The 27,551-nt window shown below is 36.1% G+C and overlaps 1 protein-coding gene across 2 annotated transcripts in view; it reads left to right on the top strand.

The window, feature by feature from the left end:
• SLC4A10 (solute carrier family 4 member 10) overlaps positions 1 to 27,551 on the top strand; it is a 118,749-nt gene that overhangs the window by 56,940 nt on the left and 34,258 nt on the right. Inside the window, exons 6-10 of one of the 2 annotated variants that reach the window (XM_054380746.1) lie at positions 8,782 to 8,970; positions 20,098 to 20,189; positions 25,365 to 25,522; positions 26,402 to 26,489; positions 26,985 to 27,131. In XM_054380746.1, the coding sequence (XP_054236721.1) occupies positions 8,782 to 8,970; positions 20,098 to 20,189; positions 25,365 to 25,522; positions 26,402 to 26,489; positions 26,985 to 27,131 (674 nt within the window). The remainder of the gene's footprint in view (positions 1 to 8,781; positions 8,971 to 20,097; positions 20,190 to 25,364; positions 25,523 to 26,401; positions 26,490 to 26,984; positions 27,132 to 27,551) is intronic. The other variant, XM_054380747.1, reaches the window with a different exon arrangement.

Here is a 27,551-nt window from a genome sequence, read left to right as displayed (position 1 = left end):
ATACTTAAAAGTTTTACCTTGCCTCTACCTTACCATTTAGCACAACATTTCTGAAAATGGTGTTGTATCTGTGTATCATGCAGTTGGTATTTTATGCAGATGTACATATACTGTTATTTTAGACAAATATTATATCAGATGTATGGTGTTTTCCATAATTCAAACTTTGCTTGAATGTCAGACATGATGCAACAGATGTAAATTTGGGAAAAGAGCACATGGACAGAGAACTGGTGCTTGAGTGGTTCTTGTGGGCTTTTTGTTGCCTTGACACAGGCACAAGGGAGTGTGTTAACTGAAAACATAAAATACAAAAATAAAAATAGAAAACCTTGGTTTAGGTAAAAATACAAAAGACAGAGCAAGAAAATCCATTAACATTTAGGATTATCAAGAAAACTGCTTTATGGGTAATACATAAACCTATGTAAGAGCCAGATAAAATTGTACTTATTTACCTTATCAGGTAAATGAGATACTGTTCAGTGGGGTACATTTAACAGTGGAATTAAAATTGGCTCAGATTGTGGTAGCTGCTTTTTGCACTTACCTTTCCCAGATTGTTTATGTCAAACTGACACAAGGTATTATTAATCCAAATCTGCAGAAACTTGCGTGGGTTTTCACTCTCTGCCAAGATCTGATTCACCCATGAATCACAGAGCTTCAGAATTTGTCTTGATAATGATAAAAGATAAACACGAAGAATAAAAAGCAGCTGATTTGAAAGAACAAAGGTGCTTATCAGTATGATGATTTGTTATTTATTAAAAAAAGTCAGTAAATACTTAAATCAGCTGCTTTGATGTTCTTTTTTGGGTTTTTGCTTAAAATAGTACACTGGGATTTTCAGTCTTTTTCTTTGCATTTTTAATCCAGAAATCACTCAACTTTTTCTGTAGTCAGCTAAGAGATCCCTTCCAGAATTGTTTTTCAGTAGATAAAACAATTAATGCAATAAAAATAATTTCAGCAAATATCCCTTATTTTGGGGTTTTGGAAGATATTGTATAGTGAGGCCACTATCAATTCATGTTTATAATCACTTAATCCCTCATTAGTTGTATCAATTTTTATTTGTTTAGTTAGTGTGGCCAAGGATTCAAGCATTCACAACATGAAATTAATTTTGAGGTTGTCCTTCAGTAGAGAATTTGAGTTACTGTAATGCTGTTTTGAGTCCGTCTTCCTTCTGTGGTATCTCAATTTGTAGATTAGGAAGACTTGTTTGTTCTGAGATTATAGGATGACTTTCATGAATTGGCATTGCCGTTTTCACATTAAAAGTACCTGTTGTGGCAAATTTGCCTGTGTTTAATTTGTTGGTTTATTTGTTTGCACTGGCAGGGGTCCCTTTCTGATAAGGTGATCTGACACATGATAAGGTTTGCATGTGTCTTGATTTGTCTTTGAGAGAGGATTTGATTTTTTTTTTTTTTTTAATGTAAGCAATGAGGTAATTAAAAAACCCAAAACAAAACCCAAAAAACCAAAGAAACAACTAACAAACCCCAAACCAGCAGCAGGCTCTGGCAAGTGAATCATGCTGTAAATGCCCACATTCTGTGTCAGATTTCTTTAAAGATGGTTTTTTATACCTAGAAATAAAGTTGCTTTTCCTTTTATTTTTCTCTCTTATTATTATCTATGTGGTAGTAATGCTGTTCTTTTCTTCCTCAATCAAGCTCCTTTGTAATTTGTTGCTCTAATACCACACATGTAGTTCCTACTCTCCAGCAATTACACAATGTTACAATGGGCACGGCACACATCAAGCAGCAGTGGGAGGAGAGAAAGACATAGTAGTGGTAGCAAGCACACCACCAAGATATGCTAGGTAGGTTAGTGATTTGATAATTCCAAATAATATGACAGGCTGCTCTTCTTCCATACAAGCAACTGCTAGACCTGAAGATTAGACAGAACGTCTCTCTCTCATGAAGTCCATCCTTGTTCTACTCAGTTGCTTTTGCTGTCAGTAATCCTACTTACCATGTGCTGTACAGTGCAAATGCTGTTTCCACCCTAGAGGTGGTGTGTATTCTGGTTGTATCTGACAGACCCTACTCTTTAGAATTTAGAGAAATAGTTGCGCTCACCTGTTGGCTTCAATATTTTTTTTTTCAACATTTAACTCTCTTCTTGTATTGTGTGCTAGCCGTTCTAATGCTAAGCTAGTCAGTGGTCCTGGTGGTCATTTTTGATTGTTCTTCTCGATGCTACTGTGTATACCACATGTAGAAGACTTTGCAAAAATAGATTATACCCTATGGTTCTTGTACTTCTGATTATTATTTTTTTACTATGAATTTTATTTTTTAATTAAATCTGTTGACAATTTTACTGCATTACTGTAGTGCATCATATTTTTTTTGATAACAATTAAACTAATTGTGCGCATACACTTTCTTTTTACTTTCTTTAACACTTTATTAGGCAGAAATGTGTGTTGAATGTTCGTTGGTAGTGTCTTGCTATCTAGGCTATACTCCCAATATCAAATGACATTTTTGTAAACGTAAATACAGTGTTAGTCTTGAGGTATACTTAATCTTTGCTGTTAAATTGAGACAAAGAATTCCTATTTATTTTAGTCGAGGCTTTTAATCTGTAAGCACTTAGTAAGGCATTAAAGCCTCAGCACTTGGTCCCTGAATTATTTTTTTTAAGTCTGTTTTAAGACTTTAATGGACTTGTGGTAAAATCTACAGATGGAAAACATCGTTTATATTGTTTGCATGGTTTTCAAAATGTTTTTTTGTTTCATCCCTGGAAACTCTGATAGTTCTGTGTAAAAATATTTTGGCACCAGTGATATTGAGAGAATTTATAAACCTTCCTGTCTTCCAGAATGTCCATTCTTTATTAGATTCTTTTTCATTCTAACTGTCTTAATAAGAAATTACTTCATCTGTAATACTAAATTTTCTTGGACCTGCACCTAGTTCTTTGTTCATAAAGAGATTATTTGTACCTATGATGCTGAATTCACAGACAATATCTTATTATGAATATAGACTTCGGAATCTCCAACATTGTCATTGTGCAGTGAAACAGCATGTGTATTCCTGAAGTTTCACAAATTGTTCTTAAATTTTGTAAAATAGAATTTTACTTTTCCCTTGAAAGGAGCTCCGTTTTAAATTTTTTTTTTTTGTTAACATAATTTAGGGGGGGTTATTACTATTTTTAATCTGTAACATTCTAGTTTTGTCTTTGCAGTGGCTCCTGTGTCACTAAGCTAGCATTCCATGTATAAGAATTCCTTTGAATGTTTGATGTAATATTTTATCGATCACTTCTGTATAGAACATATGCTTAAAGGAAGTCTGAAGAATCCATGTAATCAAAACAATTTATTTATTTTGGAACTTGTCTCTTAAGGAGGTATTTGCCAGAATCTGGCTGCACCATTAGAGAGCAGCTTCACTGCGTTGTTTGAGTTGGCAGATGAAAATGTTCTCTTTTGATATTTTCATTTAGTTCCTTTGAAACCATGTAGATTCTCAGATTACCATCTGTTTTTTTGATTGTAACCACTGAATGAACCCAAAACGTTCTTCTACTCAACATATGATGCCATTTTCTGTTGTTTGGTTCAAAAACTGTTTGGTCCAGCCTTTAATGGCAATACTTTACAACATAATCACAGATCTTGCATTTTCTAGTAGTTGTGCAGAGTGTGCTGTGAACAAATGTCAAACCCTGTCAAACACAAACTGTGGCCTCAGCATTGCACAACAGTGCTTTTGGAGACTTGCATACGTTTGAAATATTAGATAGTACCATTTATTTTAAACAGCTTAAATGTACTGATAGTTTATTTTTTTAACTGAATTTTAAACTTTCACTGTGCTTTCCAACACAGAGGTCTGACTCTCCCTGTGATAGCACAGTGTCCAGTGCCAGAGTTAGAATCACTGTTGGAACTATTAGACTCCCCAAGCAGTATTTCGTATGTTCCTCATGATCGAATTTTCAATCTGTGTAACAGCTTAATCTTGTGATTGAGGTCACTAGACTCTGTGCTCAACAACTTAGGGCATTATATCCCCAGTGTGCAATTTTGTTGATTTTTTGGTAATATCATGTTAAGCTTTTGTTCTGAACAAGTCGTCTTTTGCCTTTGTTTGCTGTAAGCTACATTACTCAATAATAATATATTTAAACTGTCTCCAGTTCAGGTTTTATTTCACTGTAGCCTTTTGTGTCAGCTGTGCCACATTGCACTATGTTTGACAGTGCTTTTATGGTCAATTTAACTTTTACTGCGAACGCTGTAACAAAGCATAGGATTGCCAGTGAGCCTGTCTGCTGCTCTGTTTGACCCTGTTACCTGTCTCTTGAGCTTTCACCTTCTTACTTACCCAGGTTTTATTGTGCTTTTGCTTTATTTACAGCTTACTATGTGGTGATTCCCTCTAAGCAACCTCTGTCAGGTTTTGTCACTTTGTCTGTGGGTAAATTGTAAATATTGTGCCAACTTCTAAGTAGCGTGACATTTTTGTTTTATATTTTCCCATGTTAACAAATTGGAAATTTTCATGATTGCTTTCATTTTGTGTGTAGGGACAGAATCTGTATCACTTGTGGCTCTTGTTCTGTTTAGAGATGCAAGATGTATTGTTTTATGTGGTCTCCCTTTCTTCCTTTGGTAGCATCCAGTGGCGTGTTAGCATAGCTCTGATGTACAACTGCTTGCTTTTTGAGGTCTAAACTGGGAATTTTAGCTTCATCTCTACTACTTACTGTTTTATGAAATGCTGGCTCATGTTCTTCAGTAAAATTGCATGCTGTTACTTTGAAAAACAGTAATTCTGCACTTTCCATCTCATCAAGTAATTCATCATAGGAGCTGAACAAAGTAATTTCAGGTAGAGTTGGGAGAAGAATCCGTCTGTCAGTGCACTGGAATGCTCTCCCCTCTTGGATGAACAGGCTGTATCTGCTGGCTTAGATAGCTTGTTTATAATCACTATTGTAAACACTGTAAATGGATGTTGGTTCACAAATGCAACCCAAGAATCCTAATTGTTAGTTTTCTGTTGCTTCTAGTGGCTATCTCACTAGAGAAGAGTATATTCAGGTTCCTGTTGGAGACAGGTTAAGATAGGGAGGTTGGACTAGATGACTTTTGGAGGTCCCTTCTGGCCCAGACTGTTCTGTAATTCTATAAAGGACAGTGTTTTAACTCAGTGTCTTCCATAAAGCTCTGCTTTACGGTTGCTTCTGTCTTCTTCTTCCTAGGATTTGACAGAAAACAACCACAAACCAAACAAACCTTGGCTTTTAAATTAGGCTTGATAGTCAGCTGTCACTGTAATCATGAGGCACACAAAAGCCCATTGTGTTCTAGTTTTTGTTGTTAATCTGTCATTTTTTTTTTTCTTGCAATTGCACAATTACAAAATTTGGAAGATTGACAGGTACAGATCCCTGCAACTTTGCTGCTCTATGTTGAGTTCACTTTCCTCTGCTGTAGAATGGCAGTGCCAACCTATATCAGGAAAACAGGAGCCCAGCAATTAAAACCTTCTATTTCATCTCATACCCAGCTTAGAAAACAAGAAAGAAAAAGCTCATCATCTTGTTTCTCTGCTCACCACTGCAAAAGTCAGGCCCTATTTAGCCTGTTTACCTGTGAATAATTTCTTTGTGCACTTCACAGGTATTTTGGTGCAAATGCAGTATAACTGTCATTCTACCTGGGAGTTCCATGTGGTATTGTACATGGGGTGATGAAGACACTGTGAACATGAAGCAATGTGGAATGAGCTATAGCCACTCTCAAGTCTCTATTGCTCCTTTGCTTCCAACTGGAACAGCTCCATGTGGATCTGGCTGCATGTCTCTTTACAAAGCTGCAGTGTGCAATAGGTGTTTCTAGACTGAGTAGAAGCATCCAACCTGTGTTTGCACCCTTTCCAATCCTATAGGTGGGACAGGTGCTTTTTGCTGTGCTTGGCAACACATGAGCTGCACTGTATTTGAACTGATTACTCTAACTGAGAGCCTGGGTAAATTGTTCATACCTAATGAGGGGTAAATTGTTCATAGGTGATGAGGAGTTAGGTTTGAGTTACTACAATAGCTTGTCATTGAATTACTCACATTGTTCACATTTACTCATAAAATCAAGTTTATTTAAATTATGTATTATTACTGATTATGAATGGAGAAATCATTATTGAAATTATATGAAACCTCAAGTTTATTAGAATCTTTTTAAATGGCCAGGGCAGGAAGAATGTTTTTATCAGCTTGAAAAAATTATTTTGTGGTTTCAGTATAAATCAAGATTCCTTTGTGAAGAAACATCCTACTTTAGTGTTCCTGTTGTTAACAGAAATGGTATGGAGTAAGCAATTAATAGAATGGGTAACAGTCTGCTGTGGCCTTCCAGTAACTGAAGGGAGCCTACAAGAAAGCTGGGGAGGGACTATTTACAAAGACAGGTAGTAGTAGGACAAGGGGCAACAGTTGTCAACTAGAGAAAGATAGATTTAGATTGCCCAGTAGGAAGAAGTACTTTACTATGATGGTGGTAGAGCTCTGGAACAGGTTTCCCAGGGAAATGGTGGGGGCCCCATCCCTAGAGAACTCAAGGTAAGGCTTGAAGGAGCTCTTAGCAACCTGATCTACTTGGGGATATCCCTGCTTCCTGCAGGTGGATTGGACTAGATAACTTCTAGAGATCTCTTCCAACTCGGTGCATTCCATCATATTCATTGTATCTTGCTGTAAGCTCCATGTGATGGCTTGAAAATAATCTAATGGTGAGCTTTATCTCTGGCTAGAGGGGTCCTCTGCAGAATTTAACATGTCATTAAAGAGGAAAATTCTTGAAAGCAAAACAAAAAAATATCCCTAAACCTTTGTTGCTGGTAATAGAAACCCTGGAGAGTCTCTGTTGTTACATGGGAATGTAGTTGACATACAGTGCTGTGAAGTTTTAGGTTTGTATTCTTTATTCCATTCTCTTTTTTTCATACAGAGTTTGGAGAAGTGGCCACGTGCTCTAGATACAAAAGTGAAAAATGGGGCTTTTGAAAAAGTAGGTGCAGCTTCAATTAGTGGGAGCATGTGGGATCTTCTCTCAGAGATAAGGAAATAGAGTCTGTTTTGAAAACGAGATATTTAAAATGCTCTTTGTTGCCATTTACTCTTGGACATTAACCATGTCACTCTTGTTTTGAAGCCCATCTTTGCAACCAACAGTATTATTACTGGTGTTTCAAAGGCTTGGGCTTTAAATACATATGCTGAGGTTCAGACACACCACCAGGAAGTAATACTCTTTGGAGTATTTGTTCATACTGAGCAGAATGTAATTGCTGAAAAGAGTCAAAGGCAATGTCAAAAATCTCTGTTGTGAGATACGGTTTCATCTTTCACGTTTGCATTTGTTGGCAGCTGCATATATCTGTGGGCTGATCCTTGGCTTTTTGTGTGTCATCATAGAGACGTAGATTTGTTGGTAGCCTCTTCATAGTAAGTGAAACCTGCAGTTAATCTGTTTTTCTGCTCTTAAAGCAGCTATGCATTTGGTACACTGGCCTGTTTGGTGGATATTGAGAACTTCAGGAAAACTGTTGTGTTTTTCCTATGTGTATATATACACTGCATAGTTGACTGTTAGCAGTTGAACTCTGTTTTTAACCAGCATAATTATTTAATGCCAGTTATTGTCTCTCTTCTCTTGCTCTTGGGAATTACAAAGACCTGACACATGATGTCCCTATGGATGATGCATCTGCCTTTTCCCCCCCCCTGTTCTGCTTGTCTTTGCACTGAATTTATTGGTAGATGTAAATCTGACTCCACTACAGAATCATGAGCTGTCTGAATTTTCAGTACAAGGAGGTTTTGAGTCATATCACTATTTTTGTACCGTACAGTTTCTTCCAATAGATATACAAGGACAGCATGTACTTAGATGCTATTTCACTTGCTTTGATCCAGAATTACTTTTTTTCCTTTCTTTTTCTGTTAAGTGTTATAACTGTTGCTAGCAGGATTTCCCAAAATAATAATTTAAAAAATCCCATGAAATTCTCAAGAATCCTTTTCCATTTGAAATACACAGTGCATATATTTACAAGTAATTTTGAATATGAATATGTAAGAATATTTTCTGTCAGTGGATTGCAAAAATGGTTGTGATTTCTTAGCAAGATGTTCAGTTTCATTTACAGTTCCATGTAATGATTCTCTTGCAGGAACACATACTTTGACAATAGAATGAATTCCTGTTAGGTATTTACAAATAATGAAGCACATTTTCCTGTATTGTTTTATCTGCAATTTCTTTGTATTATGCTGAAAATATTGTAATTATTAGAAATAAAGAGCTAACCTGTGATCTTCTGTGGTAAGTATAAAGGGAATAAAAAAGTTCTTCACACTGTGCCAGTCCTATGTAGCAAATAGGATGGGGGTTATTTGAAATGAAAAAGGACACCTTATATACCTTATGTATTAGAGTACTTAGAGACTACCTTCAAAGTTACATGGAGTACCTTAGATTACATTAATTTGGGAACTGTGTAGCTTTTGAGGGATTGCCTTTTTTACATTAAAAGCATCTTTTTGATTATTTCCCTTTTTTCCTGAGAGTGAAACACTTCTAGCTAAAATTTAGTATTTAATCCTGTTGTGTTAAAGGGACTGATACCTTTCATTTTTAATCCTGTAGCAAATCATTCTTATTACTGCATTTAAAACAATGAAATATTTCCTCCTTTCCCTTCTTTTATAATGTTTATATATATATTTTTTCAGATATGATTCTGGACCAACAAGTGGGTTCTGGGCAGCTCAGTGAGGATGTTCGTCACAGAGTGCATGAGGCATTACTGAAACAGCATCACCACCAGAACCAGAAGAAGCTGAGCAACAGGATCCCAATTGTGAGATCCTTTGCTGATATTGGAAAGAAGCAGTCTGAGCCCCATTCCATGGATAAAAATGGTAATGAACTGTTTTGTTTTGCATTTTGAGCTTTCAGTAACATCTACCTGTTCAGTATTGCACGTGCTTTGTACCTACAACTTTCCTCCAGCATGCTTCTCCCTTGAAAAACTACTGTGTAAAAGTGGTACCTTTCACCTGGAAGTGGTTGTTCTTATGTATTCAGTAGCACACCTGTTTACATTTGAAATTCAGCTGTCCTGCACCATTCAGGGCTATACAGAGATATTCAAGGACACCAGCTCAGGTGTTGGAAGCAGGCTAGCTGTGTTAAGTGTGCTCTTCTGCCCTGGATAATTGGCATGGTACGGCCCATTATCCCCAGTGCACCACAGCTAGTGTAGACTTGGTGGTGCTTTAGGCGCTTTTTGGGATCCGTCAGACTGAGCTTGAGCACCTTTGCACAATATTGCTCTCAAGTGGACAAGCTCCAAGCCAAAAATGTGACGTGACTAATTTTTTGACTATTTAATTAAAATGTAATGGATTGTTGGAATAGTTTCTTAGTCTGTGAGAGTGCTTGCATGAGCTAGTGTTCAACTGGTGCCTCAGATTTCATAGCTGAGTTTGAGGCACTGGAAAATAAGAAAAACATTTTCAAGAAAAAAACATTCAAGAGATGCAAACAAGAATGGTACCTTGTTCTTTCAGAAAAATCACATTTTTGAAAATTATTTATGAACATGAGAAAGCACATTTGATTTGTATAGCTGTCCTACAGCAGACTAATGGCTTAACTTTTTTCTTTTATAGAAGGCTTTATAAGCTGTACTGTTGTTATAGGTTAATCATAATGAAAGATCATTTCTTACTGCCTTTTCCTTATTTACATAAACACAGGCTTATGTTATGAAACTTGCAGCCAAATTTTGTAAAAATTTACAATTAATTCATTAGAATTATACACTGCATAACTGCTGAATCTCTGCCCAGTATCACAATACCCACAACGTTTTTTGTCTGAACATCACTGGAGTACAGTGACTCTTACTGCAGAAATCACTGTAGCTGTGTCTTTAGTTCAGACCTGACTGAGCTCCCCTAGGAAGCTCTCTGGGAAGTGGGGACTGAGAAAAAGCAATACAAAGTTTTGATAGGTACTTCTAAATCTAGCTGTGTCCTTGGAGAAGAGACTCAGACCTAAAAAGCAATACATAATTTCACTGAAGAGGATATTAAATAGAAACATGTTAATTATGACAAAATATAATTTTAAGAGTAAGGAAAAAATATTTATTAAGATGTGAGTGATTCATGCATATGGATGTGCAAGAGTAAATGTAAGTAGGATGATTGTCCATCATTTTTAAGGCAGCTGTCCTATTGATTTGTGCAGTTCTTGATAACGACTTCAAACAAATATTCAGGAGACATTTAATGCTATAATTTTTGTATTCCTTAATTTTCACAGGATGCAGCACAGCAGCTTGCATTCCATAAACCTTTTTGTACTAGATCTTACATGTATCTGTATTTAGAACTGAGGCAGTAATGCACCCCAGAAACATTTCACTTTTGCATTAGTTTCTTCTGGGAACCATCACATCTCTAATTCCCCCCATAATAAGATTCTGATCAGGACAGCTTCAAAGTCCATACTTGGCACACTAGTTTTATATACTTGGTGGTTAAGTGATTCTGTAAGTAGAGATACCCATTCTTACAGGTTTTCATTTGTCTGTGCTTAATATGCAAGAGGAAAAACTACTGAATTCCAGTTCATGTGCTTACGTAGACATGCCTCAGAGCGCTCTAAGCCCTGATGAAAAACAAAACAAAACACTTAGTCACTTTCAATGTTAACTTAAATGCACCATAAACAGTTGAAATTAAATAATTTTAGGAACGTTTATACATAAATCGGGTTTTTATCTAAATTTACGGTGTAGATTTCCAAACCCAGTCTTTTTGTACACAGATATCTTTTGATAAATTTGATGCATTATTCTTCTACTTGCATCCCTTAAATGCTAATGCACATTTGGCAGTCTCCTGCATTGACCTTTTCAAGATAGACAGTGGCCCTGTGATAAAGGAAAGAGAAGCTGGTTTAAATTTCTCTCTTACCATTCATTATGTGTTATATTAGGCTGTGCAAATCTTATTTTATTGTGTGAGTTATATTAAAATGAGTATTAGCTTTTAGAAGAGAAAGTCAGTCACAGTTTTTTATTTGAAAAGGAATCATGATTTGTTTTTTCCCCTTTTCCAAGACAATGATGTGTAATCAGCTCATGGCTTGTGTGGCGACTCTTGCCCCAATACTACAAGATTAAAGGAGTGTGAAAACAGACGATTCTGGAAGGCTGCCTAATTATAGGCACAGTGACTGCTACCTTTTCTGTCATATTCTTAGTTATTTCTTTAACCTGAGTAACATGCCACGCCACATGTTGTGTAAATTATGCAGGAATCTACACTGAAATGCTCATCTTTCAGGAATTTTGCTATCTTTAGAAGCTTGACCGGGGTAGAAGTGAGGTTTCTGATCATTTTATTGCCTTGTAACCCAAATGTTAGACTTTAGCTACAGTGTTGCACTCACTGCAACTATTTATTTTTTAGATTGCCATGGAGAGTGCAAAAAAGAGTTTTTGAAAATGAGTAAAAGGAAAGCAAAGGAAAAATCAGCTGAATATGTGTAAAAGAAAATATAAGTTGCTCATATCCCTTAATTTTACTATTTTCAAGAGTGTAGTGTGAGACACATCTTTATTTCCTGAGGACAAACTGGTAAAATACAATCATGGAATGATTTTTAGTCCACTTGTTACCATTTGTTCACAAACATTATGTAGCGTACACAAATGTAAAATGTTCCATATATTGCCACCAGTAGCAATATTGTTGTCTTTTTAATATAAAAAATGCATTAAAATAGTAAAATATTTTATTATTGCTTTTACTTTCTGGATGAGAAGCTTAATTCCTAGAAGACTGCAAGGAAAAGAACTGGTTATGTCAGGTACTAGTGATAAGCTTACAGCTCAGTTCACCCCTATGAGAGATCAGAGTTTTTAGAAACAGCAGATACCAGGAACTTTAGAAGGGCCATTTATTTGTCCTTGTTGAAATGAGTCAGGGCAGTTTGAACACTTTTTCTGTACAAAAGAAAATTCTCACTCTAGTTAAATTTTAATTTTCTTTAGACAAGTTAGGTGGTAACAATCTTTATCACTGTAGTTTATAGAATAGGTGATTCAGAGACAGAAACCCTTGCTGTCTGGGTTACGTGGTACAGTGGTGGATGCAAAACCCCTTCTTTCTTTGTCCAAGTACTTTACTGTGCTAGCTTATAAATAATTTCCAGGTAGTCAGGAGCAATGTCTGAAAACAAAGATGTAAACTGAAATTCCTTATATGGCTGTGATGCTGGCAGACCACTGTGATATCTTTCCTGGAAATAGTTGTGCATATGTTCTCCCTCCATTTTCTTTGTTTGAGTCTATTGGACCATCTAATTAATTTGCTTTGTATTTAGTAGTATTATCTTTTGTTTACAATGGCTTTTCTTCACACCCTCTGCAGGGCTAAGATGTCAGGGTGCTATGGATTTACCATGCATTTTTAATGCTGCCATGCTGTGTTTAACTTTCACTTTTCATTAAGCATCAAAACTGTGAGAATTAAAAGCCTGCTTTTGATGTTCCAATAAAAACCGACAGTCGAATTTGGCATAAGAGCAGGAAAAACGATTTTTTTTCTTTTCCTTTTTTTAAAGTCTGATTTGACACCAAATACCCAAAATAGAGAGTGCCAAGTTTAAGTTTAGCGTAAATCCTGTAAAAGGCAGGTAAAAATATGAACCTTTGTCATTAGTAGGTCATCTTTAGAAAGCTTGGTTTGTAAAGCAATTTAACTTAGTTTTACAGAGATCAGTTGATTTTTCACTCTCCTATCTGAGAGCTGTGTCCGTAAATTCTTAAAATGTGGTCTAAAAAAGCCAAAGACAATTGCATATATGCAATACTTTTTATTGTTAGTAGAATGCTAAAATAATTACACAAGCTTCTCCAGTTTTTATAGAGAGTTCTGCAGTTCAGTATTCAAGCACGCATGACATGGAGAAGTAGCTAGGAAACCTTAGGAAAGCTTTCATCTCATAAACATTTTGGGTTTTAGGCTGGCTACTTCACTTTTAGTCTAGACTTCAGAGACCTAATGAGACTTAACAGATCTTTGATGGGTTGAAGTCAAAGAGGAAGGGACTAGGTGATAGGAGCATGACAGAATATGTGATTTGTAGGTTATATTTCTGGCCACCTTGATGAGGTGTTTTTTATCCGTAATAACATGATCTTGTGCCTGTACTCTGTTCCATACTTCTGCCATTGATAACCACTTCTCCCTTCGTGTCAGAGCAATTAGTATAAAATTTGTAACAGTTAGTGTACAAATTGCAGTGCAACACAAATCATGTCTGATTTTGAGAAATTCTGAAATACCAAGGAGAGGTTTATGGATATGTCAAAGAGCTTGAAGAAAGCAATGACATATTAAATTGGGGATCATCAGAGTTAAAAACATGAGTTGCTGGGGCAGTTTTGATGTGTTCTTTTTCAAGCCTTTTCCCAGTTATTTCAGTTAGCATGATGGGCTGGTTTGGACTTGTATATCGTTTTCTGGTCATACGAACACAGACACGCACAGAGGTGTTTAAGACTGTTCTTGGATGCCTAATTTAGGACAGCATGCTTTAGTATCTCTATAAGTCTTAAATCACCAGTTACGTGGTGGTGTTTATTACTTTCCTCAGTTTCCATTTATGCTGTTGCTCAGAGCTACCTTACAGCATGTGAAACTTTCTTGTCAATACTACCATGTGGAGAGAAACAGGCATTGCTTGCAGCCATATGAAAATGGTAAGGAGGCATTCCTATGTACCTGACTGAATTCCTTTGTTTTGGGAATGACGTCACCGCAAATGCCATATACAGACACAGTTTTCTGGCAGTATTGGATCTGGATGAGGTGGATTGCTCCAGCTGTTCTTGAAGAGAATGCAGACTTGGAGATAATTCTAGCTTAAATTAGTTTACGTTCTGTTTCTTGTTTTATATTCTCCTCAAATGTGTATATTTTAATAAACTTGACTTATCCACAGGCTTTTATATTACTGAAATACAACTTGTCTTTACAAACATTTCCATCTGATATTTATTCTTTCTCCACATTTCCTTGTAGCCATGATAAAATGTGTAATATCTATGTGTAAAACTATCATTCATCTTTCTATTTCTTCATTTTGCTCTGTCTTTGTTGTGTCTGTCTCTAACAGGCTCATCTCATCTCTGTATCTTCCTCATCTCCTATCCTTTGGGTTCTGTAAACTTCCTGAAGGTTCAGAGGTAGTATAATTACCTGTTCTTGCTTGGGCTTCAGATCATTTCAAATATACACCCATGTCTTGATCTCAGTTTCTTGACAGCATGCAACTTCTTGCTATTGCGAATAAAGAAATATCTCAGGTCTTTGTCAGTAGCTGTGGCACACTTAAGACAAGCTTTATGTGGAATGATGCTGGGGTTTTTGGGGGAAAAGAAAACCCATGCTGTTTCTTTATAAGTTCATTTTTTTACATCAGTTTGTAAAAGTACAAATCATGGCATTTTAGTTAAAACTGCATGACTTCATGTGATTAATACTTGAAATTCAGCCTCACCATTAGAAAAACAGGTAAAGTGACTTCTTCCTCATCCTTTTAAATTATTTATTGTTAGGGAGCACCAAATCTGCATGGTACAAGTGGAGTGATGTGGTTCTGCACTGATTTAAAATGTGCATCACAAGGCCTAAAGGTACAAGTATGGTTGAGTCTACGAAGATGGTGTTACTGCTCTATGAGAATTTACCATATACTTGGGAAAGCTTGCTGGTTTTCAATCCTTTATTTTTGGTCTGGGCAGTGTGGCTATTTAGATTTGTGAATTGTGCCTTAGTTACACTGAAAAGCCTGAAGATTGTTATAGCTGGCTTGGCCAATCAGTTTTGTTTTCTGAATAGGACGAAATCTATATTGTCTAGAAGAATCCACAGCTTTTCTGAGTCAGTTTCCTTTGGTGTTTCTGTTGTGTCCAGTTTGTTGCCCTCAATTGTGATTTGTACCTGAATACAGTGTTCTTGGGTTTTATTGTTGGCATTCAAGAGACCTCTTGGATTTTGATGAATAAGTACAATACACTAAGTTAAGTGTCTTGAGCTTTACGTTTTAGGGATTAAAAGTGTTACGTGTGACATTAATTTACCGGGATTATTATTTTATTTTTAAAAATTTGTCAGGACTAATAGTCTTAAGATGTTGAGCTTTATCCGCAAATGCAAATTTTTATTAGTCTAATAAACATGGACCTTATTTCGATGAACTTTAATTTTTAAGTGGCTTGGCTTTGCATAATACAGCATTTTATGTGTGACTTCTTGCTCTATTCAAGGCTTTGCTAACTTCATATCACCTAAAAAAAAAAAAAGCCACTCGGTTTTTTTTGTGTACGCCAATTTAAAATATAATTACAAAACTATGCTAATATCAGCTTTTAAAACATAGTTAAGTCTTAATGCCCATTTTAGTGTGGTTTTATCTCTTAGATGTTATGTTCCTTTGTGTGTAGGCTGGATATTTCAGTGATACCATGTTGTCCATTTGTTTGATACCTTAAAGATCTGAATGTGACTTTCTGATGCATTGTCAAAGAATTGAGCTCCTCAGATGCTTTATTGTAGATGGACTGCAGGATAAATTAAGGCTTTTAAACTTCAGGTTTATAAGGAGTCAATGTACTACATTGCTCTCTTAAAAATAAAATACTGTATTTACCCCACACAGTGTGTAAATAAACGTTTTGCTTGTGAAAGCTGAAATGTAACTGGCAAGGACAGGACATGGAAGAGCTGAACAAACAGCAAGGCTGTACTGCCCTTATTCCCTCTGATAGGGAGTTGATGTCTTCATCATTCTCACCAGTCTAAATCCCATATTGTCAGCTCAAAGAAGTAATAAACCATCCTAATGTTTCTCTCAGAGCAAATGTTTAAAGCCTAGGTGGGGTTTGGTGCTAGGTGTTTTAGTGTTTGGAGTTTTTAGTGTTTCTAGTTTTGGTGGGTGTTTTTTTGGTTGTTGCTGGCTGGTTGAAGTTTTGTTTGTTTTATTTTTTTCCATTTGTTTGGGGTTTTGTGGTTGTTTTGATTTTTTTTTTTTTTTTTTTTTTTTTTTTGTGCGTGTGTGTTTGGTTTGGGCTTCTTGTTGTTTTCTTTTGTGCATATGCTTTGAATGCTCCCATATTATAAAGATAAAATTTGATTTTGTGTATCTGTATTCCAGAGACAGTTTGGTGCAGTGGTGGCTGTTGACATCTTGGTGGAAATCAGAGAGAAGATGCTCTTTGTTTTGCTTTGTTTTGCTTGTTTTAGTCTATGTATGATGTGACAGCTCCCCTCTTCCTTCACATAGCTTTTTTACTGTTGCTTCGTGGGATCCTCAGAGTGCCAATAACTGTGTCCTTCCTTCAGAGTAAACAAGTTGCTGAAATTAAGTGACTCAAGGATAAAGCATGTAGATAGTTGCTTTAGCAAACTGAGCTTTTCAGTGATGATGGAAAACCAGTTCAGCATGGTGATGCCAGTGTTCAACTAGGTTGCCATTGCATATGCGTTTGGTCCTACTTCACTGGGCATAACTCATATGCTTAACAATATTCACCCCAAAGACATAACCTTTAAGTCAACACAAAATCATACAAAAGTAAGTGAATTTATGAATCTTTGTGGCTCAGAAGTAGAGGAAGCTACCAAACACAAAAATAACCATATAGCATTGCAGTTCTGCTCCTAGGGAGAAGGCCACCATAACACTGCATCTGCCTACTATCTGGTGCAACATACACGAGCATTTAACAAGTTAGATGTGTACAGGAGAAAAATATGTCTTAAAAAAAAAACAGTACATTTTGTCTTTCCTTTTTGGTGAAGGGCCACACAGAGGTCAAGTTCTAGATTCAGACTTTAGTGACTGTATTGTCATGTAGGAAACATGCACTCATGCAGTGTTTAAAATGCTCTTTATAAAAGCCTTCACAATGGCTATCGTGTGAAAAGCAAAATTACCTGTCGTCTTTACCTTGTAGTTTTGGTTGTTATTCAATACAATAAAAAACCCCCAAAGTTCTTGTTCCAAGATCCAGAAAGCTGTCTAAAGTTAAAGCTATTTAAACTCCTACTGCCTCAAGGTAAAACTTGTGTTTTTTCAGATTACTCCAGCATATGGATATATCAAAGTTTGAGGTCTTCTGTTGGCACAGAAAAAGAACATATGCTATTCTTATAAACTTCACATACTCACTGGTTGTGGCTTTTATTTCCTACTATGTATATTTTTACATATTTTTCTCCTAAAAGAAAAGTGGACACAATGTTTAAAAGTTAGCCTTTTGACTGTTATGCTAATTGCTTTGAGACTTTTGACACCTCTGACTATGATGTTAAAACTTCAGTGTTTCTGACAGGTGGTCCATGCTCTGATTCCTTTGTTGGCCAATATTTTTATCTCTCTGGCAGATACCCCTGCTTTCATTTTCTTGAATTTTTGGGTCCAGAAAAAAAAAGTATAAATGCAAATCTCTAATTAGCAATAGAAAGATAACGAATTACTACTTCTGTTGCTTTCCTGTAATATCTTTATAACATAGTATGTATATTTGTATGAGTAATTATTACCAGCATTTCTCTTGATATAGACCCTAAAGTACAAAACTGTGTCTAAAAGGACAAAATTTGGATTTAGGTGTGGATTACTGGATTAAAAGGTTCCTGGGAGTAGGTTAAGACAGAAGTTTTCCCTGAGCATTTTTTATGACTTTCTGTTAGAATTCATAGAATGTTTTGGGGTTTTTTTGGTTACATCATTAACACCTTCAAAATCATACAGAAATCAAATTTATGTATTAATTATTTTTAATAGTTAAAATACTACAGGGTAATTCCTGTGGAAGTAATTCTAGTACTGCTAAATAATACAGGAAAAAAAATTGCAGTGTGAAGTAGTGTACAGGGATACAAAGTGTAGAGATGATGGTGGAACAATGATGGAACTCAGTATTTTTTTCTTTAAGTTCTAATTAAAACAACAAATTGAAAGACCATCTCGTATATTGCATAATTTCCAGCTTCCGATTTGCAAAAGTTGTCTTTTGGGACAGTTAAGAATTAATAGTATTTTTTTTTTAATTGAATTAATAGGGTTTTTTTAATGTGAATTCCTTTAAGTTATATTAATACGTTTCTTTCTGAAATCAAGCCCTTATTCTTGTAGTCTAATTTCTAATCCTTCTGACTTATTTTTATGTACATGGCTAGGTTAACCTGGAGTCATGTCTGCCATTCTCTGTTTATTTCACTGTACTGATAAACAAAAGCTTCATTTCTGTTCTTGTCTTGATCTGTCCTTGTTGTGAATCAGAGAGAAAATAGAAATATTTACATTTTTAAGATTAATATATTTAACAATAAGATTTCTAGCGATACATTAAGAATTCTGTTCCTGAAATCTCTCTGGCTATGCTACAAGGATGCAGCACAAGAGTCTAAAAACTCGTTTGTGCCATGGGAGATTTGCCTAGTGGAAAACAAGATGCTGATTTTCATGGAAACCAACCTTTTCCTTCAGCAGCAAGTGTTTCAACTGGGAATTCATGACCAGACTTAGACAGGGATATTGTAGTGCTCAGCAGTGACAGAAGCGGAATGCTTCAGCATTTTGGCAGTGACTGAGATTCTCTTGGAAGTCTCCAGTCCTGTCAAGCCCTGTTTCCTGGCTGTAACTGAGGGCATGCTCGGACTGTGAGCATGTTAACAGTGGTGTGAGGGGACAGACTGTGGCTTTTTGAGTTGCCCAAACATTATGCTTAGTTTAGAACTTTCTGACTATCTTCATCTTCAAGTATCATGAACATATGGTCTTTGTTACTGTGTAAGTTTAGGTTGATTTTCACCAGAACCAATGTTTTCACATCATCATTTCTCAGTCATATGAGACACTTTATTTGCTATGGAAACAAATATATGCTGGGCACGAGATGCTGACTCTGGGCCAGTTGGACTCTGTAGTTATTTCTGGGTATGTGTTAGGGCAGTAAGAGATAGTTGGCTCATATATTTGGTACTTTTTTCTGTACTTTGTTGTGGTGTTCAGAGCTGTGAGCAACTCCTACCATGCCAGGGAAGGAGGAAGAGTGAAGGCCAGCAGGGAATGCCCCATCACCCTGTGGGGTTTGTGTGCTACCTTAATGCCAACACCACACTCTCAGTGTGTGCATGGTGGCCTTTGGCCATGCATAGGGGCAATGTTGGCATCAAGTAAAAAATACGTTTTATGTGACATATATTTGTTAATTAATCCTGGGTGGGGTTTTTTTTGAGTTTTTGTTGGCTTTTTTTTTTATTCCCGAGGCTTACTGTTTGCTTACACAAGACTGAAAGGTGTTTAAACACTTCTCATTTTGAGATATTTTTAAAATTTCTATAAAATACTTTACTAAATCCTCACTGGATTTTTTTGAAAATATTTGCTGAAATATGTTTAAGCATGTCAATAATCACATTGTTCAATACTGAGTTTAAAATAATCTTGATTTCTAATACATCTGTTTTTATAGCAGCCCACTTCTATGTTGGATTTGTAGTTGTAATCAGGGAATTCTTATATGTGAGTAAATTTATGAAAATTAGTAATCCCATTTATTCAGTGAGCAGTATTCTTGTAGACAGATATTTCCCAAAATTGGCAGATCCTCACATTACTTAGAAAAACAAATATGAATACAGGACTTTCTTCAAATGTAGTATCTTAAAATTTTTAAGCTTTAATTGGCATAGAACATTTGTCTTCCAATATTCGTGAGTATCTTTTCCATTTTTTTGAATTGCATTCACCCATTCCTAGTTGTGTGCCATAAATGCTCTGGGTTTTGAGATTGTGTTGTTATGATGAAGTCTCTAATTAAAATGTCATGTTTAAATGGTTCATAAACATAGGATATGAAATGTATGGTACTTCTTTAACAACTATTTCATTAGATGTTGCTTTATTTAGAAAAGTAATTTTTTAGTATTCTGTAATAATGGTACCTTTTTTAGCAGGTCAGATTGTTTCCCCACAGTCTGCTCCAGCCTGTGTTGAAAATAAAAATGACGTGAGCAGAGAAAACAGCACTGTTGACTTCAGCAAGGTAAGAATTCATTATGTAGAAGTTCCTGACTAGCAAATAGATTGTTTAAACAAAATAAAATGAATCCACGTGAATCAAGAAAAGCTGTGAAGTGCAAATTTTTCTGGAACATTAAAGTTTTGTGTGTAATGCAGCACAATTTGTATATTCTAGAAAAGAAATTTCGTTTTCTTGATAAATTATTGGTAACAGGAAATCAGAGTTTAGGAACATAGAGAAATGTATTGCATCACAGTATCATAGGTGTACATTTGTATGGGGAATTTTTACAAATCAAAGAAAAACCCCGTCTAAGTAGAAAAGTAATTCAGAATTCTTATAATTCAGATTTACCTCTGAATTTTTTATTTTTTAGTAGAAGTAGTGCATGAATGCAAACTGTGCTTTTTATAACCTGAACTCGTGGATTCCAGATGTCTCAAACAGAATGTGTTTCTGTAAACCTAAAACTTAATTCTTCTGGCAAGCCAAGATATTTCGGTACACTTCACAAAAGATGTTAGCTGCTCAGTAGTGGAGATTGCAATGACAGTTCAATGTTAAATAGCAAAGAAAAGCAAACAGCTTCTCAGCTTTAATGTAAAAGAGAATCCTAATTTATTGAAGAAGTCTGTAAATACCTAAAACAAACTGTCACATTAGATAGAGATCACAAACCTGACAGGGATAGATGACCAGCTGACACGTTAATACAACAAAGGTTGAGTAAGTGGAAAAAAGGTGATTTAAACCAGAATGATGAAAAATAGCACTTTGAGTCTGTTGAATCTTAATGTTAGTGCAACTGAGCTAAAAGTAGAGTTATGTGATTGCTCCATCTGGTGCCAGACTTATTTCTTAGCAGCAGTAGCTATTTGCACCATTTGAATTCTTGATTGAACATGCCAGACTAGGAATGGTATGTGGCTGAAATAAAGATGGGAAACAGATCTTTTTGTCAAAAACAGTGAAAAGAAAGGAGGCTGACTAGAGATGGACCACATTTCTACAGAGATGGCAAGGAGATGAATAAACAACGATTAGTTTTTAAAAATTTAATGCTAATACTTTAAAAATATGACATGACTTTCAGTAGTATGTTTCTTGCACATTTCATTAATTGCTTTCAGTGTTGTAGGATCAAAATCCCACTCTGTTACCTAGGTGCATGATGCTTGTATTAAACAACAATGGAGGATACATTGTTTGATCTTTCACTCACTATTTTTGTAGTGCTGAATCTTTGCTGATCAAAGGAGATCTTCCTATTTAAGCTGGTTTGAGAATAGACCAACATGTCCTCTTCTGGCTAGCCTCAGCACTGTTGGATACTAACAAGGATGTCAGGAATATGAAAGGAACAGCTTTTTATTTTGAGAAATGAAATAACAATAATGGATTGTAATCTAAATACCTTTTTTGACTGCCTCTAAATAGATCCATTTATCTTTTGAAGATGCAAAAGTAAAGTTTAATTTTCCCTTGAAATGTGCTATTGCAATAACTCCCAAAAGTTATCGTTGGAATTAAATGCACAGATTGAAAGTAGAGCAGTGCACTAATTTTCTCTTGAGTATTGTGATTTCGTGTTCTAATTTTGTTTCATATATTAATTTCATTTATTTTCTACAGAAAAGCATCTTTGACTACTTCACATATTCTCTCCTTGCTAATCTATCTCCCTTGGGCTACTTTTAATATTCCAAATTCTGGAGATGATTCAAAAAGCTGACTTAATCTGAACACAACATTGAGACTCTGTATTGGTATCTGTTCATGAATAATGTGAGACACAGCACTAAAAGCTGTCTTGAATGTTATTTCAGTAGCTCAGAGAGGGAGACGTGCTTTCTGATGCTTTTGCTTGTAAATGTGTCACTACTCTTCCTCTGGGGACATCATGAGGGCTTTGTTCTGGGGGTAATAAGACAACATCGCAGCACCGCTTTATCCTATGTCTGAGGAGGATGGGGATGGCAGTTTAATCACTGATTTTGACTGGTTCTGCTTCTTATGCCAAAAGCTGAAGAGAACTGTAATCATCCTGAAATATGAAATGCATAAAGAGACTGTACCAGCATCCCTTCTCATAGCGTCATTCCTATGCTCCACATGGAAACGGTTATTTCCGAATCAAACCTCTATCCCATATTGACAAAGTTTAGCATTTCAAATACCACATGAAATAACTGACTTGTTTTTGAATACTAGTTGGCCTTTCTTATAAATGAATTTGGTTAATACATGTCATAGCTTTCCTGAGAAGTAATGTTGGACATTTTCTGTTTGGCTTCATGTCAGTTTATGTTTCATTCTGAGGTAGGTCTTCACCACTCTTTTCAGTCCTTGAGTTACTCTGGAGGGGAATGGCTTCCACATTAGTTGCTTAATTTTATGTTTAATTGTAACTTACCGGGACTATTTAGTGCCTGGCGTAGCAGGAGTGTTGCTTCAGTTATTCCCCTAGACCCCTCACGTGCCCTTGCAGAACAGGTATGATGTCCTGCAAATGCAGCAAGCAGACAAGAAAGATGAATCGTCTGTCATGGAAATATTCCCAAGATTAAGAAAGCCCAAGCCTAGCATATATCTTCCATCATATATCTGATATCAAAAGCAACAGAAGAGTCATTGTTACAGGTGACTGGCTTCTTATGGGAACAGAAGGCTCAATATGCAGACCTGAACCAGTTAAAAGGGAAGTGTGCTGTCTCTCTGGGCCCTGGGTTAAAGATGTGGTAAGAAGGCTTCCCAACCTTCTTATCCTTCCCAGCCTAAATCCGTGGGTACAGCCCATGGATTATTACCCGTTATTAACCTTCCAGATAGGTAATGACAACCTTAAGAAAAGAAAGCTGAGGGCTATCAAAAGAAACTTCAGGGCCTTGGATCAGCTGGTCAAGGGAGTGGGAGCACAGGTAGTGTTCTCTTCTATCCTCCCAGCTGCAGGGACCAACCCAGAAAGACTGAAGAGGACTTGCTAGATCAGTTCTTGTTTTTGAGCCTGGTGCCAGGACTTTGGGGTTTTTGACCATGGGTCACCTCACATGATCTGGCAGCAGATAGGGTACATCTCTCTTAAAGGGAGAGAAGGTTTCTATGGCAGGGGTTGGCTGGGCTCATTAATTGAGCTTTAAACTAGATTTGAAGCGGGGAAGGGGAAAAACCATTCTCACTGGGAACCAGCCTGGGATGCTTATGAGGTGGTGTGTCAGCTCCACTGCTACTTCAGGGAGGTAGGGGATAATGAACCATGTGTTAGGGAAGATGCAAGAGCTGCTGAGGAGTTAGGACTCACAGGAGAACCTGGGAATGATAATGAAGATGAGAAAGAGAAGGGGGATAATGATATTACCAGGCCTTCATTTGACAGGCTGAGGGATGACACACCAGGGTGAGAGGAATGGGGTGCTAGTAAGGGGCTTCAGCCTGTTGCCATGAAGCATTTGAATGATGTAGCTTCTGTCATTGCCCCAAATTCACTCCAGGGCCAGCTTTGCTCTTGTGTGATGAAAGCAACACCTGGGATGTGGGTGTATTTTCCCACTTTAATGCTTCTTTACCAGCTACTTTTCTTTTAACTGAAACTGTTCACTACCTGAAAGATTTTGTAATCTCAAGCTCATAAATAATGCAGGAAACATACCTGAAAATACTTTCTTGCAGATGGGAGACATTTCTTTCAGATTTGAATCTTGATCCTGTGGTTCTATATGTTTGTGAGACCTTACTGTAGCATGTTGTACATGAGACGTTAGTTGCAAAATGTTAGATCCATTCGCAAAGTAAAATCAGTACGGAATGCACATTGCTATGTGTCTGAAAAACTACTTCCTTTCTTACAATTACAAATGACCTATGTCACCAAAAGCAGGTGCAAAGTGAACCTTTTTGGGGTTAGTATTTAACCACGAAGAATTATTTTATGATTTGAGTGAGGAATAAAATTTAGATCACCGACACTTTACATTGAAAGCCTTGGTCTCCAACCTTCCAGGTTGATTAGATGCTTTTTTAGCTTTGTGAGGTGTGTGGTCGTTATTCTAGCTTGGTGTAGGGTAGCGTAGGGTAGAATTAGACATTTCTTTGTGATCTCTGCAAAATAAGATTTCATTATACAGGCAACTGCATTATATCTGAATTCTGATTTAGTGCCAGAGCCATTTGCAAGAAAACAATTTTCTAAATATTACCAAAAACTATGCAAACTAGTACTGACAGATGGCTGTAAGATAGACATTAAAATGGTCCACTTTAACAGTTTATATTGGATGTGGTTGCTGTTGTTGTGTTTAGATTAATAAAAGGAAAGCAAATGACAAAATTCATGCATTTTGAAATGTAGAAAATACTGGTGCATAGTGAAATCAAACATATATACTCTATTGCTTCATGTTGATCTTTATTACAGAGCAAACTCTAGACTGATCCAGAGGAAATAAATACATATTTATTTCTAGGCAAATACCCTGAGCTTATATAGCTGTGTCACGATTAAATTCTTTCTATGTTTTTTCCTCCTGTTTTCACAAAAGCTGGTATGAGTGCATTGGAACTCCAAAATTTGTATTCTGCTTTGTTCTTTCAGCTTACTCTTGAGACAATCATGGTCATAGCTTATTTTTGAGTTATTTTCAGCAGAAGGGCAGCTGTATTCTGTTAAATCTGAAAACAAAAGGACTTCTTAATTAGAGTAGTTGAAAGAAAATTGTGTGTAGTGGAACCTGTTCTTCTCATTGTGATTATAATACAGCAAGTATGAACTATGAATTCATGATTTTGAAAATCATTAATTATCTAAGAATAAGAAGTCTTCATTTCTTCTGTTATGACTTACTGACTCTCTTATGGATTGCTGATGCTGCTGTGATTACTGATAAAAATATTACTACAAAATTAATACTATGTCATTAAGAGGATTTTAATGTGATTTGTTGTCATTATGAATTAATTCTGCAATGTTTTTAACTATGTTTCCAGCAAAAAAGTAGTCAAATAATGAAAGACCAGCTCTTTGGTTTTGAGATACGTTTTTATTTAAAAGAAAATTACTTGACAGATAAGAATAGTGGAAACTGCATAATTGAAATAACTAAGGTGGTATTGCACTGACTAGAAAGTCTCTGTCAATACACTGGGGAGAAACAAAATCCCTGTGAATTGCTTTTAGGTTGTAATTTAATATGCTTTGACCAGGTTGACCTACACTTCATGAAAAAGATACCACCTGGAGCTGAAGCATCAAACATCTTAGTTGGAGAACTAGAGTTCCTGGACCGTGCGGTTGTTGCTTTTGTTAGATTATCTCCTGCAGTGCTGCTTACAGGACTAGCTGAAGTTCCAATTCCAACAAGGTATACTTGAATTTATTTATGCTCATATTTTTCTGAGTACCATTTGGAGGCAGTGTGATATGACATTCAGCTGTGTATAAGGAACATTGACTCACTGAGCTGGCTCTGGAAGAAAATTTCTGAAGCCTTTCCTGGTAACTTCCCCACAACTGCCACCCCTGCTCCCCCCACTCAATTCCGCCCCCCCCCCCCCCAACCCAACCAAAAACCCCACCACAAACCCAGCAAACTTGCCAAAACGGAAAATAACAGATTTCTCAACAAATAATTAAAATTAGGATAATTAAGAAATTTTTTTTTTTAAATTAATAATGTTAGCCACAAAATTGTCTTTTGCATTTTATCCAAACTGACATCCTCAGTTATTTCATTTGAACCTATCCTCTGCATTTTATAGAACCTTACTAACTGCAAGCCTAGAGTGTAGGCTGTCTAGAGCTCTAATGGGAATAAGAACAATTTAAAAATTGGTTTTTTTTCAGGGTAATTTAACTTCCCCAATATGCAATAATACTACTGCCATAAAAGAGTCAGTTCTGTTGATTTAACAGAATTAAATTAATGTTGTGTTCTGTACATGGATTATAATTGCGTATATTTTTTTTATGTAAGATAAGGTTTGTTATCTAAGAAGGTTTTGATAGCCCAATCAAATCTGACTGTGAAGCTTATGATACATTTTTGGAAGTTATTTTGACTTTTTTTTTTCTTTTAAACCAGAGCTTAATTGCATGTGTGAGGATCTTGAAGGAGCTTATATATAATATTTGTCTCAGAAGTTTTTCTAGTCTGATTTCTAGAGAAGTGTTTCTGTAGTATGTATAGTTACTTTCAACCACATACCCTGTACAATTTTTTTAATTTGTCATTTATTTGCAGATTTTTGTTTATTCTTCTTGGACCACTGGGTAAAGGGCAACAATACCATGAGATTGGAAGATCGATTGCAACACTAATGACAGATGAGGTATTTTTATTCACAGTTTGGTTATGGCCATTTTGTACTGACTGGAGAGGTGTAATAAGGAATCCTCAATGAGGAATCATGCAGATGAACTATGGCTAATCATTCTAATGATGCACAAATAGCAGTGTAGTTCATTTCATGATCTTATAATTTCCCATGTTATGCTGCATTAAGGAGATTAAAGAAAAAGAGGAACAATATTCACATGCAAGAATATCTTCACTGAGAAGATTCCATTTTACACAGTTACTTTCTAGTGGAATTAATTGTATTATAAACTGTAAATCTATACAACCTTTAGCGCTTGTAAGGATGTTTTTCCATAGCAGCTGAAGCTTCTATGAAAACTATGTAGTCAGTTGAAGCTGAGACTGTTTGGTGGGAACTGCATGGAGTGCATACTATTTTAGAGAAAAATGGCTATAATGAAAAAGTTAGGAGATTATTCTTTCCGATCCCTTTTTGTCCTCACATAGGCTTTTCCATTTCTCACAGGTATTCCATGATGTTGCTTACAAAGCAAAAGACCGCAATGACTTGGTGTCTGGAATTGATGAGTTTCTTGATCAGGTTACTGTTCTCCCTCCCGGAGAGTGGGACCCAACCATTCGAATAGAGCCACCTAAAAATGTTCCCTCTCAGGTTTGTATAATGTAAAATTTAGACACTCTTAAACAATGTGATGAATTTTTGCTAGGTAGAATAGGTCACATTAGTTTAACATTTAGCAGAGTCACTATGTAGATGTTTTGCTTGCTCTTTTGTTTTTATTAACTGACTTGAAGAGAACCGTTGTCTAGCAGTCATACGGAATAGTCATGGCATTCTGTGTTAGTACTCTCCTGTGTAAAGGCAGATAGTTTTATCTAGTGATCTTTACCAAACAGCTTAATGCAAGAACTGATGAAAGCAGCCAGGCTTGCTACTCTTTAAAATATTTCCTCATGCAAGATTTTCTTCAAATTTCTTGGATAACAATTGCTTCTGCTATTTCCTGTTACGGAACTCCTTTACAGCTTATGATGAGGTTATGTTAATGAATCTTACAATAAAATTTACATG

The sequence above is a fragment of the Indicator indicator genome, chromosome 5 (assembly GCF_027791375.1).
Source record: "Indicator indicator isolate 239-I01 chromosome 5, UM_Iind_1.1, whole genome shotgun sequence".
NCBI classification, from domain to species: domain Eukaryota; kingdom Metazoa; phylum Chordata; class Aves; order Piciformes; family Indicatoridae; genus Indicator; species Indicator indicator.
This window is presented reverse-complemented; position numbering and strand designations above follow the sequence as displayed.